Source organism: Macrosteles quadrilineatus, unplaced genomic scaffold (assembly GCF_028750875.1).
Source record: "Macrosteles quadrilineatus isolate MER2022 unplaced genomic scaffold, UCM_ALF_1.0 Scaffold_6__1_contigs__length_79288215, whole genome shotgun sequence".
Lineage (NCBI taxonomy): Eukaryota > Metazoa > Arthropoda > Insecta > Hemiptera > Cicadellidae > Macrosteles > Macrosteles quadrilineatus.
The window spans coordinates 7,393,432-7,413,996 of record NW_026542599.1 but is presented as its reverse complement, the minus strand read 5'-3'; the positions used below and the strand labels follow the sequence as shown (position 1 = coordinate 7,413,996).

General features: G+C 36.2%; 1 protein-coding gene across 1 annotated transcript; it reads left to right on the top strand.

Annotated features, from left to right (window-relative positions):
• Window positions 1–236: 236 nt before the first annotated feature.
• On the top strand, window positions 237–20,546 carry LOC128996662 (membrane-bound transcription factor site-1 protease-like). Its single transcript, XM_054422092.1, has 19 exons — window positions 237–682; window positions 1,897–2,048; window positions 2,810–2,980; window positions 3,591–3,708; window positions 5,692–5,912; window positions 6,332–6,516; window positions 6,845–6,961; window positions 7,188–7,325; window positions 7,714–7,890; window positions 8,937–9,114; window positions 9,364–9,454; window positions 10,449–10,572; window positions 12,586–12,712; window positions 14,073–14,314; window positions 14,907–15,109; window positions 15,332–15,484; window positions 16,066–16,204; window positions 16,797–16,907; window positions 17,678–20,546. The coding sequence occupies exons 1-19, from the start codon at window positions 508–510 to the stop codon at window positions 17,964–17,966; spliced, it is 3,111 nt and encodes a 1,036-aa protein (XP_054278067.1). The 5' UTR covers window positions 237–507; the 3' UTR covers window positions 17,967–20,546.
• The last annotated feature ends 19 nt before the right edge of the window (window positions 20,547–20,565 follow it).

Genomic DNA, 20,565 nt, shown 5'->3' with positions numbered 1-20,565 from the left:
ACATTAAACATTCAAAAGTATATACTAAACTTTATTTGACCTTCCTAATCATTGATAATGATTATTTAAATATAGTATTGTATGAAAGCAGAAATATTTATTGAGAATTTAAATTCCCTTTAACACTAACCCATAGACTACTAAAACCGTAGATACAGATTTTCTTTCTGCCTGTTGGGTTTTGGTTATATTATAAACAACAATCAATTTTCAGGTTAGAAAGGGCAAACAAACGGAATTAACCTAAAATGAAAATGATTCAATTTGCAAGAGAAAATAATATGTTTATTTTTGTAAACCGGTCATATTGAATGTCATTAGGCTGATTAATTAACCTTAGATAATGCCATTAGAATTCATATAATGGCTTTCAAGTGTAAGTTAATGGTTAGTTTGGGTAGGCTGGTTCTTATTGCGTTTAATTTGTAAAAGTGTTTTTGGTGTGCTATCAAAATCCAAAATTATTTTTTCTAGGCCTAGCATTAATTTACCCTAGGTAGCTCCGGTATGAAGCTAAAACATTCTTATTTATTAAAAGCATATTTTTTGGTGATATTAATTTGCAATTTAAACAAAATTTTATGTGAAGAACAACCAATACAATCACCTGTAACTGAAGAGTGCAAAGAATCAACCACCGAATATGTTAAAGTATCATTTTCCAGTCAAGTTGTCAGTAATGGTAAGTCCCAACAAATTTATTTTCAGAGTTAATAGCATATTTAAGTTAGTTTGAGTTAGAGTATATTTATTTACCATCCTGTTCAGTTATCAAGTGAATAAGTCAGTCTATGACTACTGTACCCGTCATGATGATTGATAATGATAAGTAACTTACAGTTTACAGTGGAACTGTGATAGGCTAATCCAAATTAATTGCGGATTGGGCCGACTTGGATGTGCAGAAATTTTGATTATCGGTTAAAACTTACCATGAAAATAAAGCAAAATGAATTACCACCATAAGTCCTACCTTAAAAAACAAATTTGTTGATTAAGTTACTAACTCACAGTCCCATTTTGAAATAAGCAAATTTTGTGCACACAATGCCTCATCACATTGTAACTAACTTACACATTATGGTATTGTTGTTGGCCTACAAGCATCCGCTTTGATTATCTTTATTTAGCTTTTAAGTTACCGTAGGCTACGGTACTTAGGCCCTATCCTTTGAAATTTTCTTACTTTATAATTTTAACAAGGCCTATCGGTTGCACTTTTAGTTTACGCCCCACCTTCATCCGATTGAAATTTTTTATAAAACTATCGATATTATTAAGTTATTGATTATTTCATTCGATTGTAAATATCGCTAACTTATTATTGAAGTAGGCTAGGTATCAGTTGTTATCAGCTGTTTTAGATCATATAGTTTATAAATACTCTATGTTTACTATGTTATGTTAAGTTACCTGTTTTAAATGTTTAATAGGCTACCGTACGTTATATTTACAAATAAAAATGTCATGAACAGAAGATAAACGATTATTTAATAGCCTAAATTCAAACTACAGTAACTTAAACAAAACAAAACTAGAACCAAACCTTTTTCTTGAATCCAATCAAAACCGGTTTCGGTATTTATTAAAACATGATGACAAATTTCACGGTAATTTAAGTTAGGCTACCTAGTTCATTTTACAATAAGCTCCATAACTTTTGTCAAAAATACTTCTATATAACTTAAACAATAACAAATACTGTAAGTTAAGTAAGCTATAAAAAAATAACAAAGTAAAATCGATAAAATAATGGATTAAGTTATACAATCAAATAAAATAATCAATATATCGATAGTTTTAATAAAAAATTTCAATCGAATGAATGTAAACTAAAGTGCAGCCGGCCAATCATCAGATTTCAAGCTCCCTACTAATGCAACTTAAACTTTTCAGAATACATTGTGGCTTTCAAGGGTTACTACAAAAGTTCAGCACGGAATAAATTCATAGCAGCTGCATTAAACGGGACTCAAATCCACAACTGGCGAGTGGTGGAACGGAACAATCCTGCAAGCGATTACCCGAGCGATTTTGATGTCGTCATAGTAAGTTTAAGTGTCTGCTAAAAACAAAAATTTAGGCCTAATTCAGTTTAGGGTTTCTTTTAGTTTTAGGCTAACTTATAATTTTTACAGTTAACTTAGCCTACTGAATTATTTATTATTTAAGTTATTAAACTTTGATATATATATATATATATATCACCAGCTGAAGTATCCGTGTTTTGCCACGGGAGATATTAAATTTAAGAGGAAAGGTAAAAGTAACATGATTTATTTTGGTAGGAGTGTGCAAGTACGGTACTTGAGTTGAGTATTTTCTAGTCTCGGCTTGGGGTTTTCAAGATAACTCACAAATCATTTTATTGAGTTTTAGCCTCCTGATCACATTTAAATTCTATAAATAGGTTTAAATACCTGCATTTATGTGATCTTTAATGTTGTACTATGGCAATTAGTTCCAAATCAACACTAGAGTCATCTTCAGGCTATTACAAATGTCATCTTGTGTCAACATTAATAATAAAATAATACAACACTAAGCTACACAGGTGTAATAAAATAATCTGCATGTGTTACACAATTTATTTTAACAACCAATCAAATAGTGAAACAGTAAATTAACACTAAGAGTGTTGCTATTGTAGTTTGCTGCTCGTCTAGTGGTTAGCGTATTGGACTTAAGTGGGAGAAGAAAAAGGTCAATCTCCAGTATATAAAAAAATATGAATTGTCCAATCTGACTTTCCCCCATAGAGTGGTTGTTTCTCTCAAATTTTAATCTCGAATCTCTTTTGCTATCACAGTTGGAAGAACCACATGGAGTGAATGGCTTGAGCGCTCTCAGTGAGCACCCTTCCATCCGTCGTGTCACGCCTCAGCGAGTCGTCCACAGAACACTACAGTACATCCCTGTCGGCAACATGACGGATGACGAGGTGAACACTTGGCCACAACGGACACTTTCCAACGCCTCGGTGAGTCGCTCATCTCTTGGTTTCCGATGTGAATATCAGTAGTAGCCTATTAATTTATAAAGTGGTCTTAAAACAGGATTGTTTAAAATTAGAAAAATAACTGTTAGGCCTATTCTTTTTCATTTGGGTTATTGTGAAAAGGTAAACTAACGATTTGTTTAAATTAATATAGGCCTAAGTTTTATTTTTAACTCTTAATTAAAGAGGAGTAGACTTCTCTCGTTGGAGCACCTCCTAACCGGACTCTTGCCCAAACTAAAAATAAATAAGCCTAGGCCTAGTTTGAACCATCCGAAGTTAACATATAAATCAAATCATATAATAAATAAAGGAAATTGTCTATTGTCTATATAGCAATGACATCCATGCGTAAGCCTACGGAACAGCGCAAGATGCACTGCACAGGCTGTGACTTGTTTGTTTAACTGGTTATAGACAATACGTTTGTATAATTGTGTAAGTCACATCCTGGTTGCCATCCCGATCATATGATTGCTAAAACAAACAGATTTGACAGTAAGTAGTCTGCTGTAACAATATCAACTTGTAAAGCCAACCAAGTGTTACTGTGAATCCAGAAAACTTGAATAAAAAATGTGTTTGTGTTTAGAAAAACCAGTTTTGGCATTCGACGGGCCGCCACACAAGCCGTCGCCTGCTGCGAGCCATTCCCCGGCAGATTACCTCCATATTACAAGCCGACGCTCTTTGGGGAATGGGTATCACAGGTCAGTTAAACTATCCTCTGTCAGACCTGTTGCATTGTTTTTTGTGGTGAAGTTTGACGGTCAGTTCGAGTTTACTAACCCACCAGAACATCACTAATAAATAGGAATTTGTGATTGAGTAGAGATTACACTTATAGAATTAAAATTATGACTGTAGCTACTCTTAGTGCCTCTGTAATAGTACAAAAATGATAATTTAAAAAAGAAATCTTAGGCCTGCTTACTTTGGTGAGTTTCTTAACGCCGTTGGAAACATTTTTACCTGGCCTGATGATAACCCTTCAATCCCTGGTCCACCTAACCCAGTGGCGGTTCTTGACTTTTTAAAGCCATTTTAAGGTCCAGAACTGTGTCCAAAAACCTCCGTTATGTTTTTATGACAAAATGTATGTTTAGATTTATATTTCCAGGGTCCAATGGGGAGGGTGGAGGCTTTGGCTATTTGTACACACACCGATTTTGGACGGTCGGTAATAAGTCGGTCGATATTTCTTCGGTTCATGGTGCTTGCACACATACCGGATTTTTATCGGCGAAACGACCAGTCTTTGTTTTTGTGTAAAGGACCAGACGGGATTATTGAATACTTAAATCCTAAAAGAGTTGTTGCCACGTGGTTATTGTCTGGACATATTAAAGCGCCGTAGGATTAAACGTATATTCTGGATTCATCCAATTATTTAAAGCAAAGAAAAAACGGGAACATTCCACACACTTAGTAATATTTTCAACTATTTCAGAATGTCAATAGCATCCTTATCTATAAAGTCACCCATTTAAAAAGTTATAAACACGCACTACCAAAAATAATTAAAAATATCAGAATAGCAGTTGCCTTAAATGGAGAATGGTGTAGCGAGAACTGCCGATACGATCGGTAAACAATCGGTGCGTGTGCAAGCTTGTATTTAGTTACGTGTGCCACTGCGTCGCCGGCACATCCCCGGCACCGACCGGTAAAAAACCGGTCGTCCAAAATCGGTGTGTGTGCAACGAGCCTTTGGTCCTATATCCTATAGCTCCCCCCACATGGAACCGCCACTGCATCTACCATCTAATTTTTTCACTTGTTCATCGTGACTTATTGATAAATGGCATATGGGTTAAAATCAACCTCACTCAGGTACACTCAGTTAGTTGGTTATAATACAGGGTGAGGCAGTGAAACGGCACGGTTTTGAAAAATCACAAACAATTCATTTAGAAAAAAGGATAGTTGTTTAACATAAATATTAAAAGTACACGAGTGGAAATTAATGTTTCACCTTAAAAACAATAATTATTTAACACAGTGTCAGTAAAATAGCGTGCTTGGTTTTGAAAACATGATTGAATTTTGGGATGAAAACCACCCTTAAAGTTTTTTTGCGTTTGCAAAATGTCTGCAATCGTTTTGTCGCGCTTTGTCGTGCTAGCAGTGGCTTCAAAGTTATTCACCCAAAGGAGGATAGCTTTCCTTGATGGCATGGGAGCCCGTGGCAATAGCCTGAACTCACAACGGAAAGTGCGCTGAGCACAAATCACACTATCCACGTTTTTGTAATACAGCAAACGCACATTGTGCAAGCGCCCAATGCTCCATGGCCACTGAAATTTCCACTTGTCTAGACGCCTTAGGTCATTGCCCCCGTACTCTAATAGCCCCTCGTCATTCCTCGTTATTCATTGTCAGCTGGTGACGAAATCGTGCTGTTTCACTGCCTCACCCTGTAATTAACCATCTACTTTCTTACCAACCACCAAAATTGTTCCATCAGTAATTTTTGATAGTTTATAACTGGACTGATGTTGTCTTTGATCATTGGCTTTTAAAAATTGGTCCTGGTTAATCACCAGCTATTCTAAGTCTACACACATGTCATGACATAGCTGTCATTTAATTCATTCAGCCCTTTTCCTTTACTCATCTCTAAAGTATACATAAAAATATGAATCTTGGAGTGTCATCCATGTATAAATCCACTCTAATCAACCCTTTCCCAGGTGCCGGTGTGAAAGTAGCCGTATTTGACACTGGGTTGTCGAAGACCCATCCCCACTTCAAGCGCATTGCCGAGAGAACAGACTGGACCAATGAGAAATCTCTGGAGGACGGACTCGGTCACGGAACGTTTGTGGCAGGAGTGATCGCTTCAACCAAGGAATGTCTTGGATTTGCTCCCGACTCAGAGCTCCATGTTTTCCGTGTCTTCACCAATAATCAGGTTCGCTTTTCTTCATCACTAACAAATTATTAAGCAATAGTAGAGTAGTGTCTCAATTATCTGACCTAAGATTGGCCGAAGCAAGGTTGGATAAGCTGTAAGGGTGAGTAACACAGAATCTGATAAAAATGCACATAAAACTAAAAAGTATCTCCGTTGTCAAACCTATTCAAGGCTTTATGTTCGTCTGTTAATGAAACCAACATATTTTTCACTTTGAAGCTATCATTACAGATAACATAGAATAGCCTACCTCTGCCATAGCAAACCCTCTCAGACTAACCGAATTTCCAATTGCCTTGTTGGGGTTTCACTAAAATATTTCCTTAACATTTTCAGATTTATTCCCTTTTAAAATTACATCAAATTTTTCAAAATCCTTAAAAAAAAACATATTCATGAATGAAACCATTCCCCAGGTGTCGTACACATCTTGGTTCCTGGATGCCTTCAACTACGCGATCCTAAAGCGTATTGGAGTTCTGAATCTGAGCATTGGTGGGCCGGACTTCATGGATCATCCGTTTGTAGACAAAGTGTGGGAGCTGACTGCTAACAGGGTGATAATGGTGTCTGCAATAGGCAATGATGGACCTCTTTACGGGTGAGTGAACCTTTTTGATATCGGTTTTCACTAAGTTAACATTAATTTTTAGCAAATTACCAGCTTTTAATACAATTCAGGTAATTGAATTTATATAAATTTCAGCTAATACTGACTGTAAATTGATATTATCTTTTGATTCCAGTATTGTTTGCCATTAAATAGAAAAACTCGACCACATTTGGATACCGCAATCACAAAATTTTGAAGCAAAATTTTTCCATTGGTTTTTTTTATTGGCACATTTTCAAAGCTATACGGTAAATGAAATGAAAATATTTCAACTTAATTTGTTTTGTCTCCTCTAATTGTTTTTTTTTTGTTTCAGAACTTTAAACAATCCTGCTGATCAAATGGATGTTATTGGAGTGGGAGGAATAAACTTTGAAGATCAAATTGCAAAATTCTCTTCAAGAGGGATGACAACTTGGGAATTGCCTCAAGGGTAAGTTTTAACCAATGTATATTACAGCTGGAAACCTGGTACAAAAGTAGCTGTTTTTCTTGGAATAAAATAAAAACTTTGTGGTGTGAATAATTGTTTAACAGTTAAACAAATGTGTTAAACAAGTGTTTAAACTGTTATCATTGAAATTAGGACTGAAATCAGTTTAAACTTGTTTGTGAATCCATGATTGTGTAGAAATAACCATTGTTTACTTGTTTTGCAGTTATGGTCGAGTGAAGCCAGATATTGTGACTTACGGGTCGGGAGTGAGAGGGTCAAGTATCAAAGCTGGGTGTAAGACTTTATCTGGAACTAGTGTGGCTAGTCCTGTCGTAGCAGGTGCTGTCACATTACTGGCCAGGTAGGCATAATGTAATGTAGCTGTAACTTAGATATTCAAGTTTTCCTCTTTAGTTTGGTGAATCCATAAATGTTATATAAACATAAAATAAAATATATATCTGAAGGTTTGTCCTTGGTGCATTATCAAACCATCCGGCCAATACTTTGTGAAACATAGTTCTTCAACATATTGTGTTACATTGTTTAAAAATACAGGAACGACACTGCAAACAAACAACATGTGTTTTATGATGCGGGAAAACTTTTTTTTAGTTGATAACTTAAAAAACTACAAGAGTTGTTTGGGTTTGAAAGTTGAAATGTTGAGATCTTTATTAATTCTCATTATTCTCAATGAGGCCATTGATTATAAAATTAACAGGTGCTCTAGTGTTGTGTTGTTGCAGCGGGGTGTTACACAGAGGCAATGTAATCAACCCAGCCAGTATGAAGCAGGCGCTGATGGCCTCCGCGAGGCGTCTGCCAGGTGTCAACATGTTTGAGCAAGGTCATGGCAAGCTGGACTTGCTCAAGGCGTATCAGGTGCTCAACAGCTACAAGCCACAGGCTAGTTTTAGTCCCAGGTATGTGTAGAGGGAAAGGGAAAACATTGTAGAATATGAATATAAATCAAATAGGTAGTTCTTTATTGATATAATTACTGAATAGGGCTTATTGTGGATATTCTTCATCATGATTAGTAAAGAACACATTTTTCAAAATGCTTTAGTATCTTATACTTTATACTTTTATACTTTATACTTTCTTATGAAATGGCGACCATACTATGTAGGTATTTTAAGCCAAGTATGAATGGAGATGAGTGTAGGATGAGTGGTGCGATCTTGTAGTCTTGTTAGTGACTAAGGCCGACATTCCTTAGACACAGCTGTTAATTAATAGCCCAAACAGCTAATGGCAACTAAGAGACCTACAGTTTATAGTGGAATCCGAACCACATTTTTCCTTGGTATATACGAATTGGTCTAATTATCAGGATAGTACTGCGGATAGTAGTAGTACTCACTAGTGCGGACGTTAATCCACACCAGGGAGTATCCCATCCACAATCCTATAAATATCCACAATCCGTGACCTCCAAGTAGCTGGATTACAGGACGACGCCACCCGTCCCAGAATCTAATCCTGTCCTCAGATGATAGAAGTATCTAAAGCATACCAAAATTATTAGTACCGGTACAGGAAGCCTAGCCGAAGCTGGATGATCTCAATGAAAAAACCACACCTTGTACAGTACACTCGTGATGTTTAGTCAAGTTGTCTTTGTGTTTTTTTTTTATATAATTTTAAATGTCTTTGTTCATAAAAGTCTATAGCTGTACCGTCATATGACCATATATAAATCTCTATTGTTGCATTAATTCATCGCGAATCACCAAAAGAACATGCATTCATTTTCTCTTTTATAAAATAAACCTCTTTTTATCAAAACCCTCAATTTTCCTCTACTATATTTAACCACACCGCACCCGACTATCCACAAGTGGATCTGCCATGTTGCAGATTAACCATAATCACAAAAAAAAAATGAAAATAAAAAATTATTTTCTGCAATCTATTTACAGTTATATATACAGCTACAACCTTATTTTTTATCTGTATTTGACAGCTACATAGACCTGGGTGAGTGCCAGTACATGTGGCCCTACTGCACGCAGCCGTTGTATCACACTGCTATGCCGACCATCGTCAACGTCACTATCCTCAACGGGCTTGGAGTGTCAGGCCGTGTGGTCGGCAAACCACAGTGGTACCCCTACACTCCTCAGTACGGCCACTTTCTTGAGGTAAAAACATCCGATGGAACACCTCGTTTTAGATCTTAATCCAATTAAATCATTCTTAATTCACAGATATACAGTGAATGTACATGTATATGGTTAAACAATTAATTTTGTATCTTGTGTTAAACAATCATCAGAACCTAATTTATGCAATTGCTACGATTGTGTTACTAATCTTATTGATGTACTAGTTTTCAATTCAAGTACATTCCACTTTTCATCGTAAATGTTTGTATGTGTTGGTGTTTGCAGGTATCTCTGACGTACTCGGAGGTTTTGTGGCCGTGGTCGGGTTGGCTCGGAGTCAGTTTGGGCGTTGGTAAAGAAGCGGCCGGTTGGACAGGTGAGATGTGTTAATAGAGATTAAGCTAGGTTTCAGCGGATATCAAACGATGATAATTGTGAAAGTGATAATATAGTAAAACACCAAACAAGTTAATGCAGCTTTTTTAGTGTCCAATCAATAAATACCAAAAATACTAGGCCTATATAAAAATATGTTTAGTGGTAATTTGTAGGACAACTTTAATGTGCAATTCATTCATAAAGTAACTTTGCTGCACTCAAGCCACTCATCTTCATTCATACTTGGCTTAAAATACCTACATTCGTATGGTCACCATTTCAAAGTAAAGGAAACTATTTTGCATTCGTCTGCGATTCAGAAAAGCGGTAAATGCTTCTCAGAGTGCTCAAAATGCACAAGTTAAACAATGAACTGTTGTCTATGAGGGCATTTACTTTGTACGAGAACTTGATTTGTTAGTCTTTCAGTCATGTTTAACACGTTCAGTACAAGGGGCGGGAATTCTCGCCCTGCGGTACCGGCACCACTGGTGAGGGGCGGGAAATATGTCCTTCTCCAATGCCAACAACCTTGCTTCAATGTGAGCTCAGCCATTGCTCGGGGGAACGTTATAATTGTTGACAGCCTGGATCTTAGAATGCGAGGTTTATTCTGGTGTAGGTTTGTACTAAAGTTTCCCGTAAAATCCCGTCTGGCAATGCTTTTGTCCCGGTTCCGGGGATTTTCTCAATTGAAGCCACATTACAAAGACACTGGCTATGGATCCAGGCAGTGCTGCTTGGGTGTTTCAGTGAACTACGTCCACTCTCGGGGTAACGCAGCACAATCACCACTGCTCTTTTTTTATTCGTCAGACTGAAATATTTGAATGCCAATTGTATTCACCGATTCCGTTTCGCGCTGGGGCTTCGTCGGGCCTCGCCGCCATTGGCGAGCTCCTGTTTGAAGGTATGCCGCACTGAACGTGTTAAGAACTTAATAATACCAACAATTATGCATGTTAACAGTTGATCTAATGGTTGTTGTTCAGGGACGGCGCAAGGCCACATACAGCTGACTGTGGAGTCTCCACCAGAAGAAGGAGAAACTCAGCCGAGAACTTCTACCATCAAACTGGCTGTGAGAGCAAACATCATCCCGACCCCTCCCAGGCAGTGAGTAGAACCTCGCATAGTATTCGTAAATTAAATCAAACTTATATTTGAAAAGATTTTTTTATCTTATGAGTACTAAAATACATTTCTGGATAAAAGAATCTACTCTTCCCATAAACCTCCACAAGAGCAATGCACTATTTATTTATTTACTCGTAAGTAGGCCTCTCCCAAGCTTTGCCACAGACCGGCACCAGATCTAACTAGTTATTTCTATATCTTTATAGAATAAGGAGGATAGCAGCTAGCTTACCTTGAAGAAGTACAGGTAGGCTATAGAAAACACTGGGACGGAATATTGCTGTGATATATTGTTCAGTGTCTCTTCTGCATGTTCTATGGCCTGTACTTCTTCAAGGTAAACTAGCTGCTACCCTCTTCATTCTACAAATCAAAATCCTCCTAGAGCCTTTCCTTGAACTAAACTAATTATTTCTATAAGATCATGGTGTAGAGGTGGATGGACGTGTTGCTCTTATTGTTGCTTCTGTAGTAATAGTAGTTGAATTTGTTGTAAACTGTATGAACTGATCATGTTTACAGAATTACATCCAGGATAATCAATAGCAATAGGCTAAATTTTCCGTAAAAAATTACTGAAGTGAAACCTGCAGTTGCAAGTTAAAAAAAAGTAATAGCCTACTCAAATGCTCTTAGGTTGTTTGGCACTATCTTTTAACTAGGCCTAATACTCTTGTAATTTTAGATTACAACTATGAACATTTCAAAATAATTTATCAAAGCTTATTTTTAACAGAGTGAATGCTACCGAATCAAAGTTCTGTTCTTAACCTAAATCAAATCAAATCAAATCAAATCAATTTATTGACACAAATAACGTTACATTGGGTGCTTATAGCAGTAACTGGTGTCTTGTCAATTACATAAATCTTAATAATAAAATACAATGGAAAAAACATTTTACATAAAACATAGAAGATTACAATAACAATAAAAATGTACAATGACTAACCCAAGGAGGTGTCTGCTAAAAAGTCTGAGATGGAATAATAAACCTTATCCAGTAGAATTTCTTTAATTTTAACTTTAAAAACATTTACTGCCAATTGTTTAAATTTATTCGGCAAATGGTTGTACAGCTTCAGGCCTGTATAAAAAGGACATTTTTCAAATTTTGTTGTCCGATGGATTGGGTAACTGTAAAGGTTCTTGTTCCTAGTGTTGTATTTATTTTTTATTAAGAACTTTTCAAAATCTTTTTTATTTTCATGGACATAATTAAGGCTTTCATAAATGAACAGGCTTGGGAAAGTTAATATGGACTGATTTTTGAAATGTTTTTTACAGGAAGCCCTAAATTTAGCGTTTGCCATATTTCTAATGAATCTTTTTTGCATTGAAAATATCTTTTTACTATTTTTTGAATTTCCCCATAAGGTAATGCCATACCTCAAAATCGATTCTACATGGGAAAAATAAACTATTCTGATAACATTTTTTGATGCACACTGAGAAAGAACTGAAAAAGCAAAAAAGAATGATCTTAATTTTTTTAACAAATAATCAATATGTTCCTTCCAATTTAGTTTTTGGTCAATGATCACTCCGAGAAATTTTTGTTGTGAAATATCTGTCATGTTTGACTTTTGAAAAAATAAGACGTTTGTTTTATCACTGTTTAGTGCCAGGCCATTAGCTGTAAACCATTCACGGAGATCTTCCAAAGTTTTGTTAACTGAAATTTGCACTTCCGACATTGAGTTGCCTTTCACAAAAGCAGTGGTATCATCTGCAAAAAGTATTAATTCTGAAAGAATTTTTTGGGGCAAGTCATTGATATAGATGATGAATAATAAAGGCCCCAGAATTGAGCCTTGAGGAATTCCACATTCTATATTTATCCAGTCTGAATAGTACTTTATTCCCTTTTTTATGATGAGAGTTCTTTGTTTACGGTTTGCCAAATATGATCTAAACCATTTAAGAATGTTACCTATTTGGTTGAAGTTGACAAATAAGCAGTTTTGAAACGTATTAATGATTTTATTCCAGAAAAAGAATCTTATGGGATCAATACCACAACCTGCGTTATCCTCCAGGATACTTCCCCAGGGATAATCTGAGAATGAAAAACGATCCCTTGGATTGGAATGGGGATCACATTCATACAAATTTTAAGGTGAGTCAGCAGGATCATGGTTTCATTTTCACTCTAAATGGATAGCAAAAGTTAACATTATTTTTTCTTTGTAAAACAGTTTAAATACTTGCATTAAGTAATCCTTTGTTGCCTGGTTCTGGTTGGCAACTAGTTTTGGCTATTCTTAATATATAGAACCATCATCAGGCCTACAATGAGTCAACTGTATTGCTTCATTTGAAGGGCGCAAGGAGATTTTGACACATGAACGAACAAGATACATACATGAAAAACAAAAGGACAATTATGTAGAGCAACACGACTAGGTTGACGCAAAAGTCTAGACTAGAAAATAATTTTTAAGACTTGTTAGCCTCCGGATTACGTTTGAATATTTATAATGGTTTAAATACCTGCATTCAGTAATCCGTTATGCTGCTTGTGGCAACTATAGTTTCGGTTCACAGGGAACCATCTTCAGGCCGTACAAGGCGTCGTTATTCACTTCCATATATGAAGGTCGTCATAAGTACATAGAACACGAACACACGAAAACACACATTGACACGAACATTTAACATTAAAAATACCGAGTACTCGGGAACACGAGACAGGTGACGCGACCGGGTGGAAGTTGTAGCTCGAACTGGTGGTCAGTGGTCTAACGGTATGACGTCAGCCATTGTCTCCTTATCACTGCCGGCTCGCATTCATTCCTTCTCTCCTCCTCCCCCATCCAGTATTTAACACGTAATTTATAAGTAATTTATAACACCGCAATCAAAATACTGGATGGGGGAGGAGGAGAGAAGGAATGAATGCGAGCCGGCAGTGATAAGGAGACAATGGCTGACGTCATACCGTTAGACCACTGACCACCAGTTCGAGCTACAACTTCCACCCGGTTGCGTCACCTGTCTCGTGTTCCCGAGTACTCGGTATTTTTAATGTTAAATGTTCGTGTCAATGTGTGTTTTCGTGTGTTCGTGTTCTATGTACTTATGACGACCTTCATATATGGAAGTGAATAACGACGCCTTGTACGGCCTGAAGATGGTTCCCTGTGAACCGAAACTATAGTTGCCACAAGCAGCATAACGGATTACTGAATGCAGGTATTTAAACCATTATAAATAGAAAAAAATGCTTTTTTGTAATTTTGGCCCCACTTATTTTAAATTATATAACTTTGATGAGGCTGGATAAGGTTTATATAGTTTCATATCATCTAAATACTTGACGGCTTGAGATAGTTACAATAAAATTAGAGGAGTTGAGGTACCAAAATCTCATTGGTATTTTGCTAGATTATTATGATTCTAAATTTTAAACACTTTTTGACTTGTGGAGATAAACGTGTTCAATAGTCTTTGACCATGATGGTTTTGATCCCTCTCAGGACATGTACCAACACGTTCGCAACAGTGGCTACTACATCGAGGTCCTTGGGACCACGCTGACGTGTTTCGACGCGTCCCAATATGGTGCTCTTCTGATTGTTGACCCGGAAGAGGAATTCTTCCCTGAGGAAGTAGGGAAGTTGAAGCGAGATGTAGATGCAGGATTGTCACTGATAGTGTTCGCCGACTGGTACAACATCACCGTCATGAAGAAGGTTAAGTTCTTCGATGAAAACACAAGGTGGGTTTAAAAATTGAAGTTAGTGATGTGTTGTGCATTTTTTATGTGATTTTGGGGACTCTGTTGCTTTTCTTGACTTTTGGATGTTGAATTAGACAACCCAATATGTACCAGCTGTAGTGCATTTTTGATCAAATAAAACATAATGGGTTGTCCCACTCATAAATAGTGCTACTTTCATGGTTCTATTTTATCTCTGAGTTGTTTATGTTTAGTTGCATCAGCTTACTCCATCGGCAGTTCAATACAGTGACATCCATTTTTATTATAAAACTGGCTTCTGCTTTAACATTAGAACAAATTACGAAATGACTGCTTTTATTTATAATCCAAGCTATAAATAAAAGCCTGAAAATAGTTTTTCTCTTGAACTTTTTTGAATTAGGATAAAAATGTTAGAAAAATAAAAAGAAAGACTAAACTAACATTCATCTTTCTTTATAATTCCATCCACAAATGTTCCTAAAGAAAATAGTTCTGACTGGTTTTAGAGGGTCTATTGTTTGTAGGCTATACATAAAAATGAAATGACTCAACATTTATCATATCATACCATAAAAAGTCATTAACCCTATTTATGAAACGATAATAGACAATGGTGGATGCCCGACACTGGAGGTGCTAACGTCCCTGCACTCAACGACTTGCTGGGCTCATGGGGCGTTGCGCTCAGTGACCGAGTGTTCGAAGGCGACTACACACTGGGCGAACACTCTGGATACTTCGCCTCCGGGACAAGCATCGCTCAGTTCCCGGCTAGTGGGACGCTAGTGGCCGTGCCTCTCAATGACCAGGGTGAGTTAACAAGGCTAAATTAACAAAAGGATTTGCAAAAAAAAAACTTCAATGCGGATTTCAATTGACTTTTTGAAAGAAATGTATCCAATAGACTGGCCATCAAAACCCCAACTTAAATACAGGCTGAGTGACCTCCTCAATCCTTCAGAAGTCAAGGGGCAGTCAATATCAATTCTAGTTAAAAACCAATCCTACTACCAACATGATTGACTGTTGTAGGTGCTGAGATGGTATCTAAGGAAGAGACAGCTAACTCAGAGAAGGAGACAGTTCCAATACTTGGGTTCCTGCAGAGTCATGCTCAGGAGAAGAGTGGCAGGATAGTTGTCTATGGGGACTCCAACTGTCTGGATAACAGCCATCTCACAAAAGGTCAGCATAGTAATAATTACATGTTTTTACATTAAAGGCATATTCTAATGTCTGAATATGCCCTGTAGTAACTGGTATTTATTCTTACTCTGATGGTAATTTTTACACGAAAAAATGATTCTATGCTTCATATAATTTGAAAAAAAGTTCAAGTATCAATAATGAATGTTGATGAGTAATTAGAAACACAACTCTAATTCAGGAAACAATATAAAAACCCAAATTAAAAAATTGAAATGTATGGGTCCACCTTTTCCAACACACCACACCATGTACCTTGCAATGTGTTTTCCAAACCGAGTAAAACAACCTAAAGCAATAGCTTTCTGTACGTCAGCACAAGCTATTGTTTTACTAACCTTACAGCCTAGTCGCATAACATTTCCAAATCCTTCATTACGATTCGTCATTTCGACCCATCCTAACCCAAATAAGCAGGTATTTTTTTAAATGTTTTTTTTGTAACACCTCTCTTTATTCGTATGCTTTTGACAACTTCTTGTCTTATTTCCCCATCCAGAAGGTGTTCTTCCATCCAGATCTCCATTCGCATAAAATAATTGTTAATTCATGATTTTCAGACTGTTTCTGGATGTTGGACGCAATTCTGGAGTATACGTCCACGGGTCACTTGCCCTCGGTTTTCACAAGGAACAAAGTAGAAACTCCTAGAATTATCACTGATCTTCCGCAGCGGATGAAGGGGAACAACCTCTACAGGTATGGTTGTCATATAGCCCTGTGTTACAGTGCTTGCCTAACTGACGATTCTAATGTAGGAACAATCTCTACAGTGGCCAGTCGATCTGGAATTCGGTAAAGCTGTGGATTGTATGTAAATTTTGTATGGGACTGGGAAATTATAGATTTTGAATAATGACTTATAAAATCTGCATTTAACTGCTGTATGTTTTTCACATTGTTGTGTTAGGTAGGATAATCACTATTGCAAAGAATTATCTCCTATGTTGCCGTGATTGTGATAGTTGATCATGCATGTGATTGTGAGAATTGATCATGGATTTTGCTGGGATTGTGAAAAATCATCACAGATGTTGATGATGCCACTGGCGATGACCTCGAATCTTGCTGTTTCTGAGACCAGGTCCTTTTCAGAAGAGGGCCGCCACTTTAGTTTATTTTGGGTTAGGTTAGTTTATAGCTTACTCGAACATTGTTTTTATGCTTTATTCTCAAAACATTGGGCCTCATGAAAACATTATGAAAAATTAAAACTTAAATTAAAGTGTTAATTTAGGTTTTTGATTGTATATTTTCAGTGTAACCTTCTGATATTAATGTACTGTTGTAGGTACTCCAAGGTACTGGAGAATCACCTAGGTAACCCACAAGTCAGACCATTGCCAGCTTGTCCACATATAGTGTGGGCCCCTCCCATCCCCCTCAACAAATCTGCACCCACGTAAGTCATTCACCACAGCTGTTGCTAACCAAAAATACAATCTTTGTATGCAAAATTGTCTATTAAAACTTCTATGTTTCGATTAGGTTATTTTTCTTGTGTAACAATGTAACAATACAGTTAAAAACACTTTATTCGAGCTAATATGATATGCTACTTATAGAACCAAAGGGTATAGAATTACCAAAAATAATAATAAATTAATAAACTTAATCTATAAGCTAGGAGAAATTGACATGAAGCCTTAATAACTTATGTACTCATCGACTATTGGGAATCTAAATGAATCAGTTTAGGCATTACAAAGCATCAATGTTTATTGATTACATAAAACTTTTTTATTTAGCTTATTAACTCGCTTACGAGTCACCGAGCAAGCTTTTACGGTGTTGGCTTGAATTTAACCTCTTCACTGAATTTAATTAAGCATATATTTGTAGTGTATGTCAAATTCTGATTTAGTATCTTTGGTGTAAAGTAGAAGCTACACTTTGTAACCGGCCATCTTTCAAGTGAGCTTCTTTTTTATCCGGGTTACCTGGTAAAAATGCTCTTTTATCAGGTTATTTTTAACAATCATCACTTAATTAACCAGTCATTTTGTTGCAATTGATTAGGCAATTAATTATGGACAGCTTTTGTATATTTTTCAAATCAAGGTGACAGCATGGACCTTCCAAAAAACAATTAATTTTATGTAAAACTAAAATTCAACGAGTTGACAATAAATTCAATGACAACAAAGAATTGATCTAAATATGTTTAAACAGGAACCTGTACAAGTCGCAGAAGCTGCTGTCGTTGTCTCTAGACGCAGAATTGCCGCTGTGGGACCTGGGCGGGGCGGGTGGAGGGGGGTGGCGCAGAGAGGACATAGATATGCCAGAGTACCTCAGTGAGGACGAGCTCTACACAGTCCCTACGTTGCTACTGGTAGCGCTCCTAGTAGCAGTGTTGTGCATCGTGTATCGCTTCTTGCGATGTAGGACTCGGCCGAGGCGCAAGAAGCCGACGAGGCTGCGGAGACTCATGACCTCAATACGAGTGCCTGCCGTGTAACTGTGATGTGTTGATTTTAGGTCACGATCATATTAGTGATTGTGCAGTAGTCATAAGGTTGCATCGGTACTGAGAAAAGTCAATCTAGGACCCAGCTGTCCTCGATCATTGGGCTTTTAATATGTGATCCTGGCTAGAGAACCAAAGTTAATTAAAAAGCTGAAACTTAAAGGAACCAACAGAAAGGTACCATGCAGTGCAGCCTGTGGATACCTAATAGAACCACTCACATTTTCCTGGAGTAGAAGAGGTTCAAATTTTAGTGTGAAGAAGTGATGGAACAAGTTTTCACAAGGATTCAGGATCTGTACCTTAACATGGGTGAGAAAATATCTACATCCTTTGTATTCCTTTCACTATTGATGAACTAGTTATCCCTTTCCCATGTTAAACTAGCCAGTTTTTTAAATATGAATGAACAGTAGTTAATTGAGCCACAGAGTAGGCTGAATTAAATTACTGATTTCTGTCGAATGCACAAACTTTTAACAAAGTGAAACTAAAAGAAAAGCTTATTGTAATTTATAGCATATGTTATGTCACATCAAATACTACAGTAAATTTAAGTTATTATGTTGGGTAGAGGATTCATTACAGGGTAGAGGATTTAACCTCTGAGGACGTCTAAAAACGTCCCAAGGAGAACAAATTCAGCTGCTGAGACGCAAAGTCACCTCATGTTAATGTGGTTATTATGTATAGGGATAGTCTAATATTGTTCAAGTTGTTATGTTTTCATTAAAGGATACCAAATTTGTGAGAACATTTTGTGAGTATAAGCACAAAAACATGACTCACTATTTCTGTTTGCTTTTATTGTCCAACATGGAAAAGAATGGAAGGACTGTGATGGCATTCTTGCAAAGATATTCTCCAGGCTCAGAGAAGAAGACAAAAACAGTCGGTGATTCTGAAATCCATAGTAAAAAATGTAGAAAGCTTGAAGCTTTGACAAAGGATCAGAAGTGTGTCTTGTGTAATTTAAACGATAAAAAACAAATAATAGGATATTTCTAAGAACCAATTCGACAATGATAGTTAGGTTTGACAAATCTACCCATATAAAAACCTAATTTTCAAATATATTGATATCTAATGTGATAGTGAATTAATCACATGGATCCTACTTTTTTATTTGTTTCATAAGTGTATCAAGATTTATTTAAGTTTTAGAATGGTTTTAGGTAATGGAAATTCAATGTAACTGAATTCTTTAAGGTTGCCTTTTAGCGAATTTTCTTAGGAAAATGGCTGGTACATTGTTTTTCATTAAAGACTTAGTAGATCTAGGTCTAAGACTTAAAAGTAGCTTATCTGGGTTCCTATTCTGTTTCTTTGTTCCCAGAAGCCAAAACTTGACTTGTTCAAATTGTTAAATATGTGTATGTATATATATAATATTATAAGCTGTTTATCTACCATAAATTATGTTCTTAAGCTCGATAAACTTCGTAACAATTCTCTGAATATAATGAAATTTAGATCAAATGTCTAGGTTTACATCTATTTAATAAGTTTGCTAATTAGCTCAACCATATCTCGCAACAGGAGTTTTTACTCTGAAAATGTGTGTTTCACCTTTACACACAGACTTTTTGAACACTTCTAAATTCAAAGGACAAACAATCAACGCATATTGGTCAACGAGACACACAATTATAATAAAATGGAAATTTATTGCTCCTAGTAGCAAACCTGAATTTATAGATCCAATGTTTATTTTACACTGGGCTTTGTACACAAGTGTAAATTCCCTTTCATTCACATGTCAAATGAAAAATTCTTAAACAACATAACCTAGTGTATTCACATGGTATGGTGCTCTTAATTAGTGCTAGCCTCTAGGCATTGGTATATTTGACAATACTTATAGATATTCACCATTGAAAATGATATACCATCATTTTGTAAACTGCATGATTTTCCACTGTTGTCTATTTATGTATAAAATTCTATTTAATTATGTCTGTCTGTCTTCCATACATTTGTGATTTCGCCACAAATGATTCCTTGAACAATTACCTTTGAAATTATTATCCCAACTTAATATATCATGTACATAGTGTAAGTATGTATATAAGTATTTTGTCTATCGATGAGTGTTTTTATGAGGTGATTTAGTCTTTAATTACTTTTTTCCATGTTTGTTCATTGTTACAATTTCATGTAGTATAATATTTATTTGGAAACTACTGGAACTGGTAATAAAATAATTAATTAAATTTATCCCTTAGACTGTACATAAATTGTTATTCAAGATCTGTAAATCGCATATTTAAAATAAGTTACAGCAAAGTATACAACCAGGTATTCTATAAAATGGCAACAATGAATCAAGCAAAGCATGAAATAAAGCATGGTCATCAGAATGCTCGTTGGCACTGCAGGCAAAGACTTTTGTTTCCATGTTAGGCATTAACTAACTGAATCTAATATGAAATATAAACCTAACGTAGCCTAATAAAAACAATTTCATTATTCTAGGCATTATCATAGATAAAACATACTCCCTTTGTAAATTTCTTATCCTTATGGATCAGCTGAAGCCAATTTTATTGCAAGTTCTGTCCGGTGCACTGCTGAGGTCGTGTTTTATTTA